The following is a 20,421-nucleotide window of genomic DNA, read 5'->3' as shown; positions in this document are numbered from 1 at the left end:
TAAAGGTGTCAGCTGACAAAAAAAACTTAACCAAATCAAAAAATTAGGTAAAGACATATATTCAGAGAGGCCTATAAGCATGAAAACTGTTCCTCATCAGGGAATGCAAATTAAGACTGCAATGAGAAGGGGCCCGAGTGATAGTACAGCAGGGAAGGCATTCACCTTACATGTGGCCAACCTGGGCTTGATCCTTGGCATCCTATATGGTCCACTGAGCCCATCAATAGCGATTTCTGAGCACAAAGTTAGGAGTAAATCCTGAACACTGCTGGATGTAGCCCAAGAATCAAGGTTTGGAGATAAATTATATTAAATTGATAGGTTTTAGGAAGAACAGATTGGACATAATAAGTGAGGCAAATTACAATGAGGACATTAAAACACTGGGAGGCCAATTTCCAGCAGAAGACAACATTTTCTGATTTATTGATCCTCAGCCTTACTGTTCTTGTCAGAGCTGTCTGCAGTTGCATTATGTAAAGTGAGCTACAAGGCTCAATGGATTGGACATGTTCAGAATGATAAAAGAAATTTGGAGAAAAGCATTTTGGCAGTTCCACATGGTTCAAAGGAAAGTACTTATTCTTAATTTTCAAAGTAGAAAAAAGCAGACAGCAGTCTGGAACAATCATTGTCATTTTTCCAACTTTCGTATTGATGACATCAAATAACAGATGCTTGAAAAATGATGAAACATAATGAGAAAGATTTTTCTGATTCACTAAAGCAGTAGGAATTTTTTGTTAGTTAGGAAAATGTAAAACCATTTATTAGATACTACCTAAAACTCAGCCTTTAAATATGCTGTTGGGAATTAAGCAAAAACAAGCATTTCAGCAGGACTAGCTGCTAGGGTCCAAGCTATTTCACAGATATAGTTTTTAGTGCAATCTCTTGTTCTTTTTGTGTTTTTCTGGGACACATCCAGTGGCACTCGGGTTACTCCTGGCTCTGCACTCAGAAATCACTCCCATCAGGCTTGGGGCACCATATGGAATGCTGGGGATGGAACCTGGGTTGGCCATATGCAAGGCAAATACGTTATCCATTGTGCTATATCACTCCAGCCCCAATCTTTTGTTCTTTTTTGAGTCATGTATTATGTCCTGTTCTTTTTCTTTTTCTCTCAGATAGTGCTCAGGGAGACCTGAGGGAGCCTCCTGGTGATTCTCAGGGTTGCTGTTAAACCCAACTCTCAACAAGTCAAATATCATAAAAAATAGAATGCAATGGCATTAGCTATTTTTGTTTTATTGTTTTCCACAAACACTTCAAAAGCTCCTATGACTAAAGCATGCTACTATATTCATAAATTGATTTCTCCTAGGAAAGAAGATCCTCCCTTTGCACAGGGCCACTTGTGGGCCAAAAGCAGAGTTTGCAATTATATTTTCTTAGGAGATATCTAGAAGGTTGTCATTGGCTTAATTATTGTGTCCCCCCAAAAAAGAGATCAGATTATCTGATTTGTTAAGACAGGAAGTGAGCATGCTCCTTGGTATGTAAATAATACCATTAGTTCATTGAAAGCATCGTGAAGGGCCTGCTGCTAAAGCTTGCATTCTCCTTACATTAACAGAGATAAAGTGTAATGTTACAAAAGAAATAAAGACATAGAGATGGAAAAAGAACAGATTGTATCTTAGCAAGATTTGCATTTCCTATGTTCAAAAATAAAAGGTTTTAAAAAAGAAAAAAATCCATAAATTCCTACACAATAATCCTGTGCCAATAATCATTTGGAAATTTACATCAGTCAACCAACTTAAACAGAAAAATAAAACTATTTAAGAGCAATTCAATAACTCTAAGGCAATTTTAAATTCCCTTATCTAATTCAGTCACTCATAGCTATGGCTAGATAGGGATACACACAAAAATTAAACAGAGGCTGAAAAAAAGTGTACAGAGTGACAACTTTTAGAAACCACAACTTGTTTATAAACTTCAAACTCACCTATCTCTTCTCAAATCTATCTGACACAATGACCACTATGTTGTTTTTTTTTTTGTTTGTTTTTTTAATAAAATTTTTATTTTGATCATAGTGGCTTACATATTGTTGACAATAATATTTTAGGTACATATTTACATAAAATCAGGGGGGATTCCCATCACCAAATTGTCCTCCCTACACCTCTGTTTTTGTCCTACCTCCCATATCCTCTTCCCTCACCCCCAGGGCTGCTAGAATATGTGGTCTCCTCTGTATCTAGCCTATTGCTTAGTAGTCTTGCACCTGTTTGGTCCTGGTGCCTCCCTTATTTCCCCCTCTAACTGGGGGGGCAGGACTAGCTAGTTCAAGTTACGTGGTTTTGTTTGAAGGAGAGAAAAGTAATAAACTGGGGTAAAAGTCTAATACGCCGAAAATAGGCGGGATTCTTCTAGAGGCTCTCATAATCGGTTTGAGAAACAAAGGAGAGAATAAAGGTGAAACATTCCACCAGTACAAAAAGAAGTAACCACTATGTTTTAAAGCAGGTCCCTCTCCCTCCACATAAATAGGCCCACAGAAGACAGACATGTCAATTTGGACAACTGAATCAATCTCTAGTTTACCAAAATTTAGGTAAAAACTTTCCGTCACCTCCCCAGACCTTGCTAGAATTTGACTAGTGCCATAAGTTGTTTATATTCCATTTTAGTAACATTAATTCATTCAATACCCAGAAACAGAACATATTAACTTCAATCACCAGTCAAGAGACAGGTTGACAAAGAATACACTGAAATCTTAGTTATATCTTACAAAGTGCCTAAAACACACTGGTGTCAAAAACACAACAGATGCGCTGCTTAGATAGTAGAATATTCTCGAATAACTTCTAAGACAGAGTTAAGCAGGAGCTAGAGATACCTAAAAGTGGTTTATTCTGTCACCGTCTACAACCAGGAATAAAGGAAATATAGTCTAGTTGTTCAATTACCGTAAGAACCAGAATATCCTTTCAGCAAGTCATCATGCTTGGGAAGCTGAGGACACCTCTGGACACTGGTTCTATCTCTGGCATCCCATACTGACTCCAAAGCACTGAGAGTAGTTTCTTACTACAGATTCAAAAGTAACCTCTCAGAATAACTAATTACAACCCCAAGCCCAAAAATAATTAAAAAGCTACATAACCTTTTTTGTTTCTTTGTTACTGATACCCAATGAAGGAGGTTTCATGCTATTTTTATGGCATTGGACTGGATCATTTTTAGAATGTAGTAGAAAGTGACCTTTTTAGGGGTGTGGGGCACATTAGGCAGTACTCAGGGGTTTCTCCTGGTCCTGTACTCAGGAATCACTCCTGGAGAGCTCAGGGGGATCATACGGGATGCTGGAAATTGAATCCAAATAGGCTGCACACAGGCAAGCACCCCATTGGCTACATTTTCCCTTTAGCCCCTGCTCTACTTTAAAGAGTTTGGGCATATCAGAGATGAGTAACAAAAGTAGTACAGGGAAAAATAATTATGTTATTTAGTTACTGTCCCTTTTTCACCATTGTTAAGACTTTAGGAGGTGGTGTGGGAGAGGTTTCCCAAAAGGCCAGTTGGACCTCTGTATGCAAGGCATATACTCTGACCATTTAAACCATCTCCAATACCCAAGCAATTAATCTTTTATTTATTTATTTATTTATTTATTTATTTATTTATTTATTTGGTTTTTGGGTCACACCCGGCAGCACTCTGGGGTTACTCCTGGCTCTGCACTCAGAAATTGGCCCTGGCAGGCACGGAGGACTACCATCCTTCTGCATGCAAGGCAAGTGTCCTACCTCCATGCTCTCTCTCCAGCCCCATTAAGCAATTAATCTTATAGCCAGTCCATATCATTTAGCTATTAGCAGAGAATAAGAAAAGCTTGTTAGGTGAACAAAAAAGAAATGATTATCACTAGTTGTTGGTTTTCTTTTCATTGTTTCTGAAGTTTTCTCAGAACTAAAACTAAGAGATAATTATTGACTTAAAGATTCCAGATATACCTGTTTGGGGCTGAGAATTCTGGGGTCTTCTTAGAGTCAGGGTGGACAGCATCACTCCACAACTGCCCCCCATTCATACTTTCAAAATCCTCGGCAGCCATGTTAGTTATGTCAGCTTATCAGCCCATTCTAGCTCTACATACCTGGAACTCCTGGTGTGCATGGTTCCATGAGGCCGCCCAACACCTGCATATTTTTCAATCCTGACATCCCAGTATTGATGTCATGACCAAGTTGGATTTGAAGTTATCATAAAAGCTACCTCAGTCTCTACCAAATCTTTTCTTATTTGGAGGCTAGCTCTTGCTGGCATGGGGTTTGGGGAGACCCCAGACCAAAGGCCTTCTGCCTAGCTTGGGGGTGCTGGGAGGCTTGCCAGGCCCCCAGCCGTCCTCCTCTCTTCCCCCGGTCTCCAGGCCTTCCCTGGATGCAAGTCCAGGCAGCCAGAAAGGTGAGTACTGGGAGGACTCTATAGGGGTCCCCAGCCTTTCCCCACTCTTCCCCCAGCACTGGGGGGAAGGGCACAGGGAGAAGGGTGGGCAGATGTCTGGTTTCCAGTTCTCTACCGAATCCTTTCTCCCCTAGCTTGGGGGCAAGTTGCTAGGTTGCACTGAGGCAATCACTGGCAACTTTTTTTTTTTCTCACCAGTCTCCATTTTAAAAACCATTAGCCCCATGCATACAGTATATATCAATAGTATACCCTATGATTAAGGTATGTTTTGCATATGCAGAATGTCCATCTTGTATTCTGTCCTTTCCCACACCCCTACAAGCTCATTTCTAGTCCTTCACTCTCTCACCCCCAATCATCATTACCCCACTTTTACCCTTTTTACCTTCAGTACTGCACAGGCCAAATCACAGACCAAAGTGGTGCACTGGATTTAACACTCCCAACTACTTCAAAAGACATAAAAGGGATACATGTCTTTTGAATATTGTATATGTATTTCCTTAATAGCTGTAATTCTTACTAAATATTCTCTTATACAGTGACGATTTTTCCCACTTTTTGTCAGTTCTTCTCTTTGTGATCTGTTCAATAAGGAATTCTGATTCCCTTAAAGTTTATGTTTGAACCAAGTCACGCGGATTGTTGGACTTGTTCTAGCGGCCCCCATATGCACCAATAATGCCACGAGGCATTGTTCGTCCTTTACATAGGCACATTAAAATGGGAAACTATACATACAAACAAGTATCTATCTAATAGAGATAGGAACACACAAATCTTGTAATACAATGGGAACTTACACCCTCAACATTGTCATAATGACCTGGCTCGGGCCTAAGAATGGGCATTCTTCATTCACCCCTGAAACAGGGATGCCATCTACAAAACAACCAAGGTTGTCTATAATATCACCTGAAAGCAACCCACTACCAGGGAAGACCCTACCTCTGCTCTGACATCGACCTACTCAAAAGAGACTTCCCTTAACATCGAGAAGACTTAAGAGCAACAACCTGCTTTCAGGACAGGGCTCTCTGCATCGCCTTCTAATTGTGAGGTGAAACTAGAGGACGCTCCACATCATCCTGACTTCAACGTAGGAATATGCATAGATTCCAGGATCTTTAACTACAGAAACCTAACACCAACAGCAGCAACTGTGGGAAAAATAAATGCATTAGCACTACAATGACTTGGGTTGGACAAACTAGTATGCCTGGCTGGAGCCTAGAGTTGGACTTATGCAAGAAAACATCAGGGGTAAGGTCTTCCTGCATATTGGCCAAGGTTTTCCTTTCCATGTCCCCTATATGTTGCTGGGCCTATGCAAACAACAATTGCCACTCTGACACCATTCTTGCTGTGCTCCTTTGACTCTAATTCTTTAAAAAAAAAAAAACTTTAAACTTTTGAGGTTAACTTAAATATGCATGTGCATGGAACTGTAAAAAAAAAATACTATGACTTCAATGTTAAAAGAGTTACATAAATTTTGTGGCTTTAGATTGCTTTGTGTATTGCTAAGAAATGTTATAATGTACTACAATCTGGGGACTTGAGGGACAAAGTAATTGTGCCTGGGTTTTGTTTTATTTTTCTTAATGTTCTTTGGCTGAAAGTTCAAAATTAAGGTGTCCACAAGGGGATTTCTTCTGAAAATTCTGTTAATGGGTGATTGCCTTCCCACTGTAACTTTACCTTGTCTTCTTTGCATCTTTGTTCTCATAATAAAAAATAAAAGTTAGGGGCTGGAGAGATAGCATGGAGGTAAAGCGTTTGCCTTTCATGCAAGAGGTCATCGGTTCGAATCCCAGCGTCCCATATGGTCCCCTGTGCCTGCCAGGAGCAATTTCTGAGCATGGAGCCAGGAGTAACCCCTGAGCACTGCCGGGTGTGACCCAAAAACCACAAAAAATAAATAAATAAATAAATAAATAAAATAAAAGTTAAAAAAAAAGCTACCTCAGTAAACAAAACCAACACAGAATACTCAACTAGCCCAGTCCAGTAACCCTTCAATGACTTGACCCCATTGTGAGATGACAGTTTTTCACACATTTTCTTTTAGTGGTTTTTTTTTTATGATTCCATTATCATTTATTTATAATAAGCAATGTTTTTAAATCTTTATTTAAGCACCATGATTACAAGCATGATTGTAGTTGGGTTTCAGTCATAAACAGAATACCCCTCCCTTTACCAGTGCAACATTCTCACCACCAATGCCCCCTGTCCCTCCTTCCAGACCTCTGTATTTGAAACGGGCATTAATAATCTCACTAAGATTGTCATGATAGTTAGTGTAATTATTTCCCTAACTGCACCACTACTCTTAGTGGTGAGCTTCATATCGTAAGCCAGTCCTTCTGGCCCTCATCTCTATTGTCTCTGAGCATTATTACAATAATGTCCTTAATTTTTCTCATAGATGAGACTATTTTGTGTCTGTCTATCTCTCACCCTCTGACTTATTTAACTCAGCATAATAGATTCCATGTACATTCACATATAGGAAAATTTCATGACTTCATCTTTCTTGACGGCTGCATTATATTCCATTGTGTATATGTACCAATTTCTTTAGCCATTCATCTGTTGAAGGGCATCTTGGTTGTTCCCAGAGTGTGGGTATTGTAAACTGAGCTTCCATATGATCCAGTTTATACCACTCCTAGGAATATACCCTAAGGACACAAAAATGCAATTCAAAAATCCCTTCATCACATCTATATTCATTGCAGCACTACTTACAAAAGCCAGGCTCTGTAATAAGCAATATTAAGTAAATTATTTATACATGACATAGGGGCATGCTTGGAGGAAGGTGTGAAACTGGGGACAATGGTTGAGGGACAGTTACACTGTTGCTGGGAAATATATTGGAACATTTAATGACAGAAATAACCGTATTATAAGCAACTTTGTAAACCATGGTGTTTAAAGAAACTGACAATAAAAAGAAAAGTCATTGGCTTAATATGAAAGTAGGGAAAAATATGACACATTAACATGGTAAGCAACTGAAGAAAAAATAAGACTGTGGTTAATAGCAATCACTGTTACAAGAATCCTTAAAAATGTGGCAAGTAGAATTAGGGACCTGGTTGCAACCCTTGGCACTACATGACCTTGTGATCAATGCTGGATATGACACTGGAGGCCTTAGCACCACAAAGGTTTCCCTGGTGATCCCTGAGCAGCACATTTTGAGCCCTCGCACTTAACCAATGTCCCAGTTGACCAAGTATTGCTAGAAATGCCCCAGTAAGAAGATGGAAAGAGGAAGAAAGTCAATAAATGTCGCAAGTGGACTGGTCTCCAGATTCCAAGAAATCAAGAAACTACAGTTTGGATGCTTATTCATACCTTTAACATTATCGGTCATCTGGTGCAACTCCTCTTGGTAAAGGGAAGAAGGGTGGGATAGGAAAGAAATGCTGACTAAATTTTAAAATCACTACTTGATAAGGTAAGATGATGTCTGTAAAAGGCTTTTTTTCAAAGAAACAAACCAGAGGCAAACTTAAAAATAAAAACACGTATCACGAAACTAAAAGGAAAATGAGTCACTGAAAAGAAGTGACATCATTTCATCAAGTGAGCATCAGCTAGACTCTAGCTGCTAGAGTGTCCTTAACTCTATATTCTCCTCTAAGCCTTTCACCTAGAACAAGCCCTCAACATGGCCTTCAGAGGCAAGAACACTAATCTCATCTATAATGGCCAGGCATGAAATTATTTCTCTGGAGCAGATGCCAAAGAACATTCAAAGTGAGAAAAGATAATGATATATATTTTTTGTTTATTTCTGGGCCATACCCAGTCATGTTCAAGGGTTACTCCTAGCCCTGGACTCAGGAATTACTCCTGGCAGCTCTGGGGGTCCTTATCAGATGTCAAGGATTGAACCTGGGTCAGCAGCATGTAAAGGCAAACACCATACCCACTGTACTATCACTTTGATCCATAATATATATATACACACACATATATACATGTATATATATTTTGTGTGTGTATGTGTTTGTTTTTGGGTCACACCAGGCAGTGCTAAGAGGTTATTCCTGGCAGGCTCTTGGGACCACATGGGATGCCAAGATTCAAACCACCATCCGTCTGCGTGTAAGGCAAACACCCTACTGCTGTGCTATCTCTCTGGCCGCCATAATATATTTTTTAACTTGAGAAAAAGAATGGGTTTAAACCAATAGAATACATAGGCTTACATTCTAATATACATAATAATAATATATATATATGTTAGATATTATGTATAATTTAATAACAACAAAGATACAATGACTATAAAATGGTATTTAATATATATTCCAGGATGGTCAAACAGGCTGGTTAGGTAATTAGCCCTTAAAAGAGTTCTTTTACAGTCATATAAAAATGTCTTTCCTAGTTAAAAAAGAAGTTTAAGATAACAAAAACATATCCACCAGTGGGCTTATTTTTTTCTCCATTCGCAAAAAATCAAGTTTTCAAGATAATTAAAAACATGAATATGCATCTCTGAGCACATTGCTGTCCATTAGCTAATCAGTTTTGGCAGTACATTGCACAGAGGTATCCCACTCCTGCTTTCTGATATTAAGTTAGCTTTAAGCTTATTGGCTATTCCAACAACTGGAGGCAACCTAGAACCCAGACCCTGAAAAGCATTAGAAGAATTTACCACTCTTTTCCTTGATACTTTTTCAATGGTGAGAGGTTTGGGAACTGACTTGCTAATCCAAGGATGTCTTAATGCTTGAGCTGGGGTCAGGCGGGCAGAGGGGTCCCAATGAAGACACCTTTTCAAAAACTCTATAAACAAGTAGTCATCACAGCCTTTCAATGCTGTGACCCAGTCTTTGCTGCCTGGGGGACCCCGCTTTTTACCCCTACGGGAGCGACTTCCTAAAAGCACAACTCTCCCATCTGCCTGAGTAGCCATGGAACAGTAGCGAGGTAGGCCTTTGGAGTTAATAAAGTACTTGGTACGTTTGGATTGTTCCAGGAGTTTTGATGGTGGCATCCCTAGAAGTTCCATTATACAGGCCAACTGGTCTCCTTCGTCCTCTCCTGGGAAGAGTGGCTGTCCTGTTAAAAGTTCTGCAAGGATGCAGCCAAAACTCCATATGTCAATTGGTGTGCTGTAACGATTTCCTAAGATGATCTCTGGAGCTCTGTAGAATCTAGACTGGATATATGTATAAAGCTTCTGGTACTCAAAACAGCTAGACCCAAAGTCAATGACCTTGGTTGCACTGCGGCCATGGTGTTTCAGGAGAATGTTTTCTGGCTTCAGATCACAGTGGATGATCTTATTTTTATGGAGAGCATCCAAAGACTGCAAGATGGATTGAGCAAATTTACGTACTAACTGGATGCTGAAGCCCTGAAATTTATTTTTTTTAATTAGCTCATAAAGATCCATGCTCAGCAATTCAAAGGCCATGCAGACATGGTTCCGGAATGTAAAACTTTCCAGCATGTGGATAACATTCATGCTACCAGTTTTATCCTGTTTTTTAAGATGCTCCAAAATCCGGATCTCCTCAGTTGCTTGACGATGGAAACGTTTTTCATTGCGCACCATCTTTACAGCCACATATTGTCGGAGTTTGTGATCATAGACCCGGGCTACCTGCCCAAAACTCCCCTTGCCAATTATTTTCAGCACCTCATATCGATAAGCTAGGTGGTCTCGAGGTACATGAATATAAGCCCCATCTGTATCATCATACCCCGCATTATTGGGACCACCAACAACTCCATGCCTTTTTTTGGCACTTGGGCCCACAAAGTAAATTTCCGGATAATTAAAAATCTCAAGTTTCTCATAAGCAGTGAGAAGATGTTTATATTGCTTCAGTGCTTGTTCTGGAGTAAGAGGCACCACTTTGGATGCTTTGGATGAGGTGCTGGATTTTACTGTATTCAGACTATCTGAACTTTTAGTGGGAGAACATTTTTCAGAGTCATTTATATTCTCTGACTGAAAAGTATCAGCTCTTGTGTTGTCAAATTCTTGAAACAGCTGCTCTACCTTCATCTCACCTCCATTAAGAAAGTGCTGAGTATGAGCTCGTGTTAACTGTTCAGTAGTGACCTATGAAAAAGAAAATAAATATGAATGTTAAAGTCACTGAAAATTGGAAGAATCTATCTCAGACTCAATAACAGAACATATCAATCATGTAGTTTTAAATGACTCAGAAAGGAAATAAAAGTGTCTAGAATCTTGAGTTATAATAATCCTCAATACTACTTTGTATTGGCCATTCCAATCCCCACGTAGGCTCGCTTTATTTAAGACAGTTTTCTTAACTGGGTGCTAAAGGAGGTTAAGTGATACACCTGATACCCCTTCAGTAACAATATTGCAAACCACAGTGTCTAAAAGGTAAAAGAAATAAAAGAAGTGGAGGGTCGTCCCCCCACCTCCAGTGATAGCGCAGTGGTAGGGCGTTTGCCTTGTATGTGTCTGACCCAAGATGGTCCCCCAAGCTAGGAGCGATTTCTGAGCGCATAGCCAGGAGTAACCTGAGTTTCACCGGGTGTGGCCCCCCTAAAACAAAACAAAACAAAACAAAACAAAACAAAACAAACGAAGTGGAGAGGAGGAGCAGGAGCAATCTACCATACACATAGACAGGGGAGAGAGCAGTGGGGAGGGCAGGAAGGAAACTGGGGACATTTGTGATGGGAAATGACCACTAGTGAGGGGATGGGTATTAGACATTGTATGACTAAAAGTCATGAACAACTCTGCAATCTTATCTTAGAGTGATTCAATTAAAATTTTGTTAAAAAATAAAGTATACCCTTCAATGGCAAAAATATATATATACTTTAAACTGAATTAATAAAGGAAAGCTACAAAAGACATTCTCCTAATAAGGATGTCTTTTTTCTGATTTAAGGGGGGAGAATGCCAGGGATCAAACCCAGATTCTCCTATACAAAGGATTTACCACAGAGCAACATTTACAATTTACCGCAGAGCAACATACCTAATCCTAAGGTATGTTCTACTACTGGTAATTTCTTCATCCCTTCCACTCAAATTAAGTCCATTGTACATTTAAAAGTGTTCTAAGCCATACTAATTTAAGCATTTTACTTTTATTTTATCTTTAATTTTTAATTTTTTGGGGGGGTTGGGGTCACACCCAGAGGTGCTCAGGGGTTAATCTGGCTCTGTGCTAAGAAATCACTCCTGGCAGGCTCAGGGACCATATGGGATGCCGGGATTCTAACTGTCTGTTCTGGGTTGGCTGTGTGTAAGGTAAATGCCCTACTGCCATGCTATCTCTACGGCCCCTAATTTAAGCATATTTTTAATGTTCTTTTTTGTATGTTTGGTTGGATTTTGGGCCACAACCAGTAGCACTTATTGGTTACTCCTGGCTCTGCACTCAGAAATTATTCCTGGCAGGCTTGGGGACTCTATGAGATGCTGGGATCAAACCAGATTCAGCCATGTGAAAACTAATGCCCTAGGCTGTGCTATCACTCCAGAACCAAGTGTAAATTTTTAGTGCTATCACATAATTTATCACTTAATTATATATGTGTGGGGCCAAAGCGATAGCACAGCGTTAGGGCATTTTGCTTTGCACACTACAGACCTGGGACAGACCAGCATCCCATGTTTCCCCCGAGCCTGCCAGGAGCGATTTCTGAATGCAGAACCAGGAGTAACCCCTGAACGCCGCGGGATGTGACCCCCCCCAAAAAAATTATATATGGTTTCAACTGGCTACTGTGAAGCGTGATGCAATGAACATAGTACAGTTCTCTTTTTTGCATTGTGACAAAACTAGAACTTGAACCCCAGGTTTGCTAGTGCCTGTACTACTTTCCCCAGGAGGGCTGATTAATAATTATAGTCTGGCATCAATCAAGGCCTCCCTCACCAGTTGCTCTAAGGTCTCCATAAAAATTATTACAGGCTACAAACTTACTTTATTGAGATGAATGGAAATATTTAACAAAAATTAAGTTACCAAAATTTTGAGATTTTCTAAAGCTGGTGGTACTTTATATATCTGATAAGGAAAAGTAAGAATCCAAATTTTGAGAGATACTACTTCTAAACATCTAATTAAAGAGACTAAGAAAATGAATCTCTTCTCCCTACCATTCTCATTCACACAAATACTCTTCCCCAGGAAGAGACTATATGGTGAGGAGATAATTTTTATTTATATTTGCTTAATCTTTTCCTAAAGGAAAAAAATAACCTGCAAGGAAAGTTCTACTTATTCCTCTGAAATGAATCAAGATTCTTTGAAATAAAAAGGAAAAAAACTCAAACAACACAATACACACACACACACACACACACACACACACACACACACAGAAATACTAAGAAACATATAAGGGGTTTGAAGTAAATGAAGGAAAATGTAAAAAAAAAAGTTAAACAATCCGGGGACATCTCAAAGAACATCTTTTTTTCTTTTCTTTTCTTTCTTTCTTGGTTTTTGGATCATACCTGGCAGCGCTCAGGGGTTACTCCTGGCTTTATGCTCAGAAATCGCTCCTGGCAGGCTCGGGGGACCATATGGGATACCGGGATTCAAACCACTGACCTTCTGCATGCAAAGCAAATGCCTTACATGCTATCTCTCTGGCTCCACATCTTTTTTTCTTAATGAGTCTTTGGGAATTATGGTAGAAAAATGGTATAAATTTTGAAAATTTGAGAATTTTGGTATAAAGCCTCTATTATCAGGGTTAAATAATTCCATAGAAATTAACCTAATGTTACAAGCCTTAAAAATAGAATTTTAATATAATTTACATAAATAGCATCTGACCTATTACATAACAACATAAAAGATAAATAAGCATGAGGGGCTAAAGCAATAGCACAGTGGTAGGGTATTTGCCTTGCACGTAGCCAACCCGGGTGGGCTGAACCTGGGTTTGATTCCCGGCACCCCATATGGTCCCCCAAAACATGCCAGGGGTAATTTCTGAGTACAAAGCAGGAGTAATCTCTCAGTAGGGTATTGCCCAAAAACAAAATAAATAAAGAGTGAAAATATTAGCTTAACTTAAGATAGTTCTTAACCTAGCTATCAAAACAGGACATTAATTCCTGCCTTCTTCCTTTAAATTACTTAATAAACCTTAGTATGTATACTAACTACAAAAATAAGGATTACATGGTTTTATACAAAAGCAAGGCAGTCAGTACAATAGACATCATATTTTAACATTTAGTTTTAAAGTAAGGGGCTAAGCATTAGACCAGAATATTATTTCTCACATATCAAAATAGAGAACTATCATTAGTCAAGATAATAAAATACACCTTTAGACAGAACCTATATACCCTGCTAAAGGGCTCAACAATAGCAGGTAGGGCAGCTGTTTTGCAGGAGGCCAATCTGGGTCTGATCCCTGGCACTCATATGGTCCCCTGAAGTCTGCCAGAAATAATCCCTAAGCAGAGCTAGGAGTAAGTCCTGAGCACCACTGGATGTGGCCCAACAACCCCCTCCCAATAATAAAATTAAGATAAATGCCTTGCTAAAATGTACATATGTGACATTTTTCTTATCAGTAATTAAATAGCTATTCCTGTCTTTTACTTACTTATTTATTTTTAGTTTTTGGGCCACACCAAAAACTAGTTTTAGATTAGTCGTTTAGATTTAAAGTAGGGAAACAACTGCATAAACCTTAGTCAGCTTTTCTTAAATTTTATACTACCCATTTTTAATGCGTCTAAGTATTTACCACTAAAATCTGGTTTAGTATTTCTACAGAAATATAAAGTCAGAGACCCTGACCTGGGTTAGATTCCTGGTTATACTGCTTATAATCTTTAGATCCCTGAGCAGTAATCTTAGCATTACTTCTTAGTCTCAGAGACATTATTCATTTTTTTTAATAAACTATGGGTAATAAGACCTACTTGCAGGATGGTGTATATATCAAATTATAATGATATATGCACGAGATCCTCACAAACTATGACAGTTTTAAAAACGTTGGTGACAATGGGGCAATCTTCTTCATATATTAAGGTTTCAACTTCTAGTTCCTTTTCACTTGAGTACTTCTCTTCGTGGCACCTTCCTCCTCATTTCCACAATCTTCTCCCACCAGACATCTGGCATGAAATATGCCTTCTGTTTTATGACATCCCCCACAATAGGCCTTCCCTTGGGATACACAGAAATGCCTCATCCATTTTCTCCCCATATAAAATCTGGTTTCAACTTGCTATACAATTTAATATGTTACCTCTCCAGAGAGATATGAACTTTAACAGAAGATCAATGCCTTAACACAAAAGGAAGACTCTCTAGGAACTGCAGTCATCAGTGAAAAGCTGGTAAGAAAGGGTCCATCCCTGGTTATTTCACCTACTCTGTCTACATGTAAGGCTGTGCTGGCTCGGGATGTCTTCATTTCTGTTTGTGATAAAGAAAGCATCTCAGATACTACTAAGAACATATACAAAACAGAATTTTACTTTCTACAGAGCTATTATAATAAGATTAAGAATGTCATCACTTGGATTTCTTGAGCTTTTTTTTTTCTTAAAGTGAGTCTAAATTTTTCTCTCTGAATATCATTTGATTTTATTCTCTGAAACCATACAGAAGAGTTAAGCCTGGGACTGGAGTGATAGTACAGTGGGTAGGGCTTTTATTTTGCACACAGTCAATCTAGGTTCAATCCCCAGCATTCTGCCAGGAGTGATTTCTGAGCACAGAGCCAGGAATAAGGTCTGAGCAACACTGAGTGTGACCCCAAAAGTCCCCCCCCAAAAAAAGAGTTAACTCTTAGGTAAACATCTCTTCCAAGATACCTCAAGTTGCCATCATTCCCATTATATTCTAACCTTTTCCTCACACAGTCGTATCAGGTTCCCTTACTATTTACATCTCTTGAAATGTGTCTCCGTAACAGAATACATCAAGTATAGTCCATTATGGATCACCAAGGTTCAAATTTCTAGTATATCCAAAGAACTGAAGGAAGAAATTTTTCCTCATAGGGAGAATTTTTCTTAACTTTCCTTTTTTTCAGGATAATTTGTTTATTATTTGTTTTTTTCTTTTTTGGGTCACACCCGGTCTTGCTCAGGGGTTACTCCATACAGGCTTGAGGGACCATATGGGATGCCGGGATTAGAACCACCAAGAATTGGCTGAGTGCAAGGCAAACAAATGCCCTTCCATTGTGCTATCTTTCCAGCCCCCTAACTTATTTATTGACCTAAATGTGCTGTGTTACAAATATTAAATCTATTGTTCTAAGAGAATCTATAATTCTCATATATGCTAAAGTGTAACAAAACATAATAACCAAATTACGTAAGAGTAATTAATATTTTGTTAACTAATTATACCCAGTTAGATAATAACAGATTAATCATACTTTACTTGAGAAAGCTTCAGATATAGAGTTAATTTACAAGGTTCTTGACATTTCAAATAGAATCTGCCTTAATAAAGTCTTAAAGATCTTGTTGAGGGAACAGAGCTTTCCTATAGGTCGGGCATTTTCTTGCACATTACCATCCTAGTTTGAGCCCCATATGGTCCCCTGAGCCCATTAGAAGTGAGCCCTGAGCATAGAGCCAAAAGTAAGCCCTGTGCACTGCTGGTTATGGCCCAAAAGTTAAAAAAAAAATCTTGTTGACAAATTCAGAATATAAAGGAATGCTCTTCCCATCTAGCTATAAAAAGCTACCCTTTTCTTAGCGCTTCAAACAAAATTTCTGCAACACAAAGTTTAGCACAATAAAAGCTCATGGGGCCGGGCGGTGGCGCTGGAGGTAAGGTGCCTGCCTTACAAGCGCTAGCCAAGGAACGGACAGCGGTTCGATCCCCCGGCGTCCCATATGGTTCCCCCAAGCCAGGGGCGATTTCTGAGCACATAGCCAGGAGTAACCCCTGAGCGTCAAACGGGTGTGGCCCAAAAACCAAAAAAAAAAAAAAAGCTCATGAGTAGATGACTTATACTTTACAAAGAAAATGTGAGAGCAGACTGGATAAACAATGAAGCTAAAGACTTGTGGGAAGACAATATGGTCTGCAGAATAAAATCATCCCTAAATCAGGAGAAAGAACGGAAAGTGTCTGCACATTCCACATGAAGCACTGTCTCCTTCCTAAGACAGAGCACCAAGAAACACGTTGTTGTCTTAATATAAAATAATGAGTTCTAGGAGGATGGTGAGGCCTTTCTGCACACTTCACTTACATTTAGTCTTCTGGGTAGAGGTGCTTCAGGTTTGCAGAGACCATTTGAACAGGGAGGGCATTTGGTTTCATCTATCATCATGAAGGTATCATAGACACCATCCCCCAACCTAGTTGAAAAGGTTACAGATAAAATCTGTCAATAACTGAAATACATAAATCTGTACTTGCAAAATGTCTGTCTTCAGATCTGCTGCACAGAATAGTTAATACAAATTTCATCTCTCCATGTTGGCACTGAAAACAAAAAAAATGGGGCGATTCATTTTGAAAAGGAACCAAGGACTCAATTTTTCTTTTCAAAGAGAAGATAGCATTTCTAAGGTTCTAGTGTTTAAACTAAACAATCCATAACTTCCAAATATTGTTATGGTTGCTATCGTCTGAAAGGTCAAAATGTACTGCTTAAAAATGAAGTCTAGGTGTAATCTGTAGACTGAAAACTCACTACAAGGGAGAAAAGGGTAATTAACAAAAGCGAAATTCTAAGTAGTAGTACAAATGCACCACCTGTTTTCTACATTTTTCAGCCCAGTTATTCTTATGACAGGTCAGACACAAAATGTCTTCTTGGAGCTCTTTGTATTTATTTACTTACCTGCCTACTTCGTTTTACTAAATTAGAAATATATAAACACTCACAGGATTCTTTAAATAACAGATGCAGTTAATTTCTTTTTTTTTTAATCCACTTCACTGAATTGTAGAAGCCAAACGCCAAGTGGAGAGACTCCATTTAGCAAATGCGGGTTTCCTCGGGTACCTAGTCTCCGACTATGTATATCGTATATTAATCTATACATCGTACACACATGTACGTATATGTACATCGTATATATTAGTGGACTTGCCTTGCACATGGACCACCCGGGTTTGATCCTCAGCATCCCATATGGGATTGGCTCTTAAATCCGCCAGGACGGAAGCCTGAGCACAAAGGCAGGAGTCAGCAAGCCCTGAAAGGGTTTGGGTGTGGGTGTGGTCCCCAAACCAAAACACAACAGAACACTACTTTGCAGGCTTAGTTCTTGCTTTCTTTCTTTTGTTTGTTTGTTTGTTTGTTTTTGTTTTTGGGCCACACCCGGCGGTGCTCAGGGGCTACTCCTGGCTGTCTGCTCAGAAATAGCTCCTGGCAGGCACGGGGGACCATATGGGACACCGGGATTCGAACCAACCACCTTGGGACCTGGATCGGCTGCTTGCGAGGCAAACGCCGCAGTGCTCTCTCCGGGCCCTGGATGTTCCTTCTTAACTGAACGTCGCCTGCCTGCGCCGGGATGGTGTGTCAAGTCGCCGTCGGGCCGCTCTCACCTCTGCAGAGGAAGTCAGTCCAGCCCAGGGCGGCCCTCCACCGCCCGCGAACGCAGCCGGAGCCAGTCGGTGCGAGAGCCGAGCCCGCCCCGCCGTCCCCTCGGCGTGCCACCCACTGGGTCTCCGCGGTCCTGCCCGGCACCGCCCGCCCCAACCCAGTCCGAGCCGCCGCTTCCACGGCGCCCCGGCTCGTCCCGCTCCCAACCCCGCGCCGGTACCTCCGCTGCTGCTGCGGGAGTGCGGCCCCCGGCGGCCCCGCATCCTTCCGCCCGGGCCCGCGCGCCGTGCCGCCCATCGGCTCGGCGGTTGGTGTGAGCGCTTCGCAGGGCGCTCGCCTTCCGCCCACAGCGGAGCGAGGCTGGAGCGAGGCCGGAGCGAGGCGACCGGACGGGCGTCCCTCGGGGCCACTGGGTCGGACTGAGCCCGCTACACAGCCCCGCCTGGCCCGCCACACTCCGGACCCGGAGTGGCCAAGGGGCGGGCCGAGCGGCGAGGTCGCCTGGCAACCGCGGCACGTCCCCGGGACCGCCCCCGCGCAACGACGCGAAGACGCAACGACGAAACGACGCAGGGAGGCCGTGGAAGGGGCGGGGCTACGAACGCCGGCGGCTCCTGCCTGGGGCTCCTGCGGGTTTCCGCGAGGGTCGACGCCCTCCGCCTGCCGCCGGGGACACCTAGACCGCCCACCCGCGTTGTCTGCGGGAATGAATGAAAACGCGGCACTTCTTTGGCCTGCTGGGGGTGGGGGGTCCCCGTGGGGGTGTACCGAGCGACCTCCAACGGGATCGATCGCCGAGATCCCTTGATTGTCATCCCGGAGGCTGCAGAAAGGAGCTGAACTCTCAGCTCGCTGGCCCCGCGTTCACTGCCGCTCTTCTCTTCCTGAGCTTCCCTTCGAACTAACAGCGCAATTTCCAGGGGGAACAAAAAAAAAAAGGGAGGGAGGTTGCGGCTGAAATGGGAGGAACAACACACATGTTTTTCGTGAGCCTGGTGTCCAAGATGGAATTTTCTTAACCTTTAAAACCGGAGGCCTCAGGCTGGCGAGCACACAGCGTTCTGATTCCCTTGTCTGTCTGTCTGTCTGTCTGTCTGTCTGTCTGTCTGTCTGTCTGTCTGTCTGTCTGTCTGTCTCTGTCTCTGTCTCTCTCCCTTCTCTCACTCGCTCTTCCCCGTCCCTCCTCTCTCTCCTCACAGCTTATTCCTGGCTCTACAGCTCTGCACTCAAATCTCAAGAATTAACCCTGGTGGGGCCCATGGGCCAAATGGACTCGAGCCCCATGCACGCGGCATAGTCTTCAACGTCGTGTGTGTTGGCGCCACCTAGCGGCCCCGAGCACGCAGTTCTTTTTTTTTTTTTTTTTTTTTTTTTTTTTTTTTTTGGTTTTTTGGTTTTTGGGCCACACGTGACGCTCAGGGGTTACTCCTGCTATGCGCTCAGAAGTCTTAAGATTTCGGTCAGAAATGGGTTTTGGCCTCTGCCAGGCTCCTCCTTGGCTCTCCTTTAGCTAAGAAAAAGTCCCCCCAAGATGTTATTCAGACCGGGCGGGGGTGGTAGGAGAGAAACTTTGGGGACATTGGTGATGGGAAATGCGCACTGGTGAAAGGTGGTGTATATTGTATGACTGAAACTCAATCGTGAACAGTTTTGCAACCACGGTGCTTAAATAAAGTAAGTAAAATAAAACGAAAACGTGTATGCAATTTATAAATGAAAAATTGTGACTTGGGAGGTAATGTAAATGTCTGTAATCAAGATATACATGAAGGCAGGGGGGAGGGTACCCACACACCCAAAAAAACTCCAAAGAAACTCCTGGTGATATTAGCCCAACTATGAACATACCTGGAATTCTAATTATATTGGTGCCACTGCAGAGAGCTATAGTAGAGTGGTGAAGCAGGGCCATTGGAAAAACATCGTGGGTGATCAGTGCAGCAGGTATAGCTTCTGCTGGGGTGGGTTGGGTGGTTGGACCACCTTTTCCTCCCAAGATTTTCAACATTCAACTGCATAATCAGTGTACCCATAATTTTTCATGTCTTGGTGGACGTATTTGAGAACAGAGTGAGTCTGTGGAGCTGACCGTGTGCACACATCACGTTTTTGTTACTCCTGGTTTCACATACAGAAATTGTCCTGGCAGGCTCAGGGGACCATATGGGGTGCCGGGAATTGAACCAAGGTCAGCTGTGTGCAAGGTAAACGCCCTACTGCTGAGCTATCGCTCCGGCCCCACATTTTTGTTCTTAATGGTTCTGAAACTTGAAAATAACAACTAAAAATCAAGAACAAATACCTGTAGTTATTCTAGCAAGATAGACAATTGGTTCCGTGTCACTTACTCCTAAGTCAGCATGACAACTCTATAGCCCCTGAAAGACCTTATAAACTGCATTTCTTTTTTTTTTTTTTTTTTGGTTTTTGGGCCACACCCGTTTGACGCTC

General features: G+C 41.4%; 1 protein-coding gene across 1 annotated transcript; it reads right to left on the bottom strand.

The window, feature by feature from the left end:
* Nucleotides 1-8,962: 8,962 nt before the first annotated feature.
* Nucleotides 8,963-18,286, bottom strand: DYRK3 (dual specificity tyrosine phosphorylation regulated kinase 3). Its single transcript, XM_049770945.1, has 3 exons — nt 18,191-18,286; nt 16,663-16,771; nt 8,963-10,534 (listed from the first exon to the last, which is right to left on the bottom strand). The coding sequence occupies exons 1-3, from the start codon at nt 18,265-18,267 to the stop codon at nt 8,972-8,974; spliced, it is 1,749 nt and encodes a 582-aa protein (XP_049626902.1). The 5' UTR covers nt 18,268-18,286; the 3' UTR covers nt 8,963-8,971.
* Nucleotides 18,287-20,421: the final 2,135 nt, after the last annotated feature.

The sequence above is a fragment of the Suncus etruscus genome, chromosome 3 (assembly GCF_024139225.1).
Source record: "Suncus etruscus isolate mSunEtr1 chromosome 3, mSunEtr1.pri.cur, whole genome shotgun sequence".
NCBI lineage: Eukaryota > Metazoa > Chordata > Mammalia > Eulipotyphla > Soricidae > Suncus > Suncus etruscus.
The sequence above is the reverse complement of the archived record's forward strand: the minus strand, read 5'-3'. Positions and strand labels throughout refer to the sequence as shown.

Coding starts and splice junctions, on each gene's coding strand:
- DYRK3 (XM_049770945.1), bottom strand. CDS start 18,267: ATGGGCGGCACGGCGCGCGGGCCCGGGCGGAAGGATGCGGGGCCGCCG. Junction 16,772..18,190: donor CTCCCGCAGCAGCAGCGGAG/GTACCGGCGCGG, acceptor CTTTTCAACTAG/GTTGGGGGATGGTGTCTATG. Junction 10,535..16,662: donor CTCTACCCAGAAGACTAAAT/GTAAGTGAAGTG, acceptor TCTTTTTCATAG/GTCACTACTGAACAGTTAAC.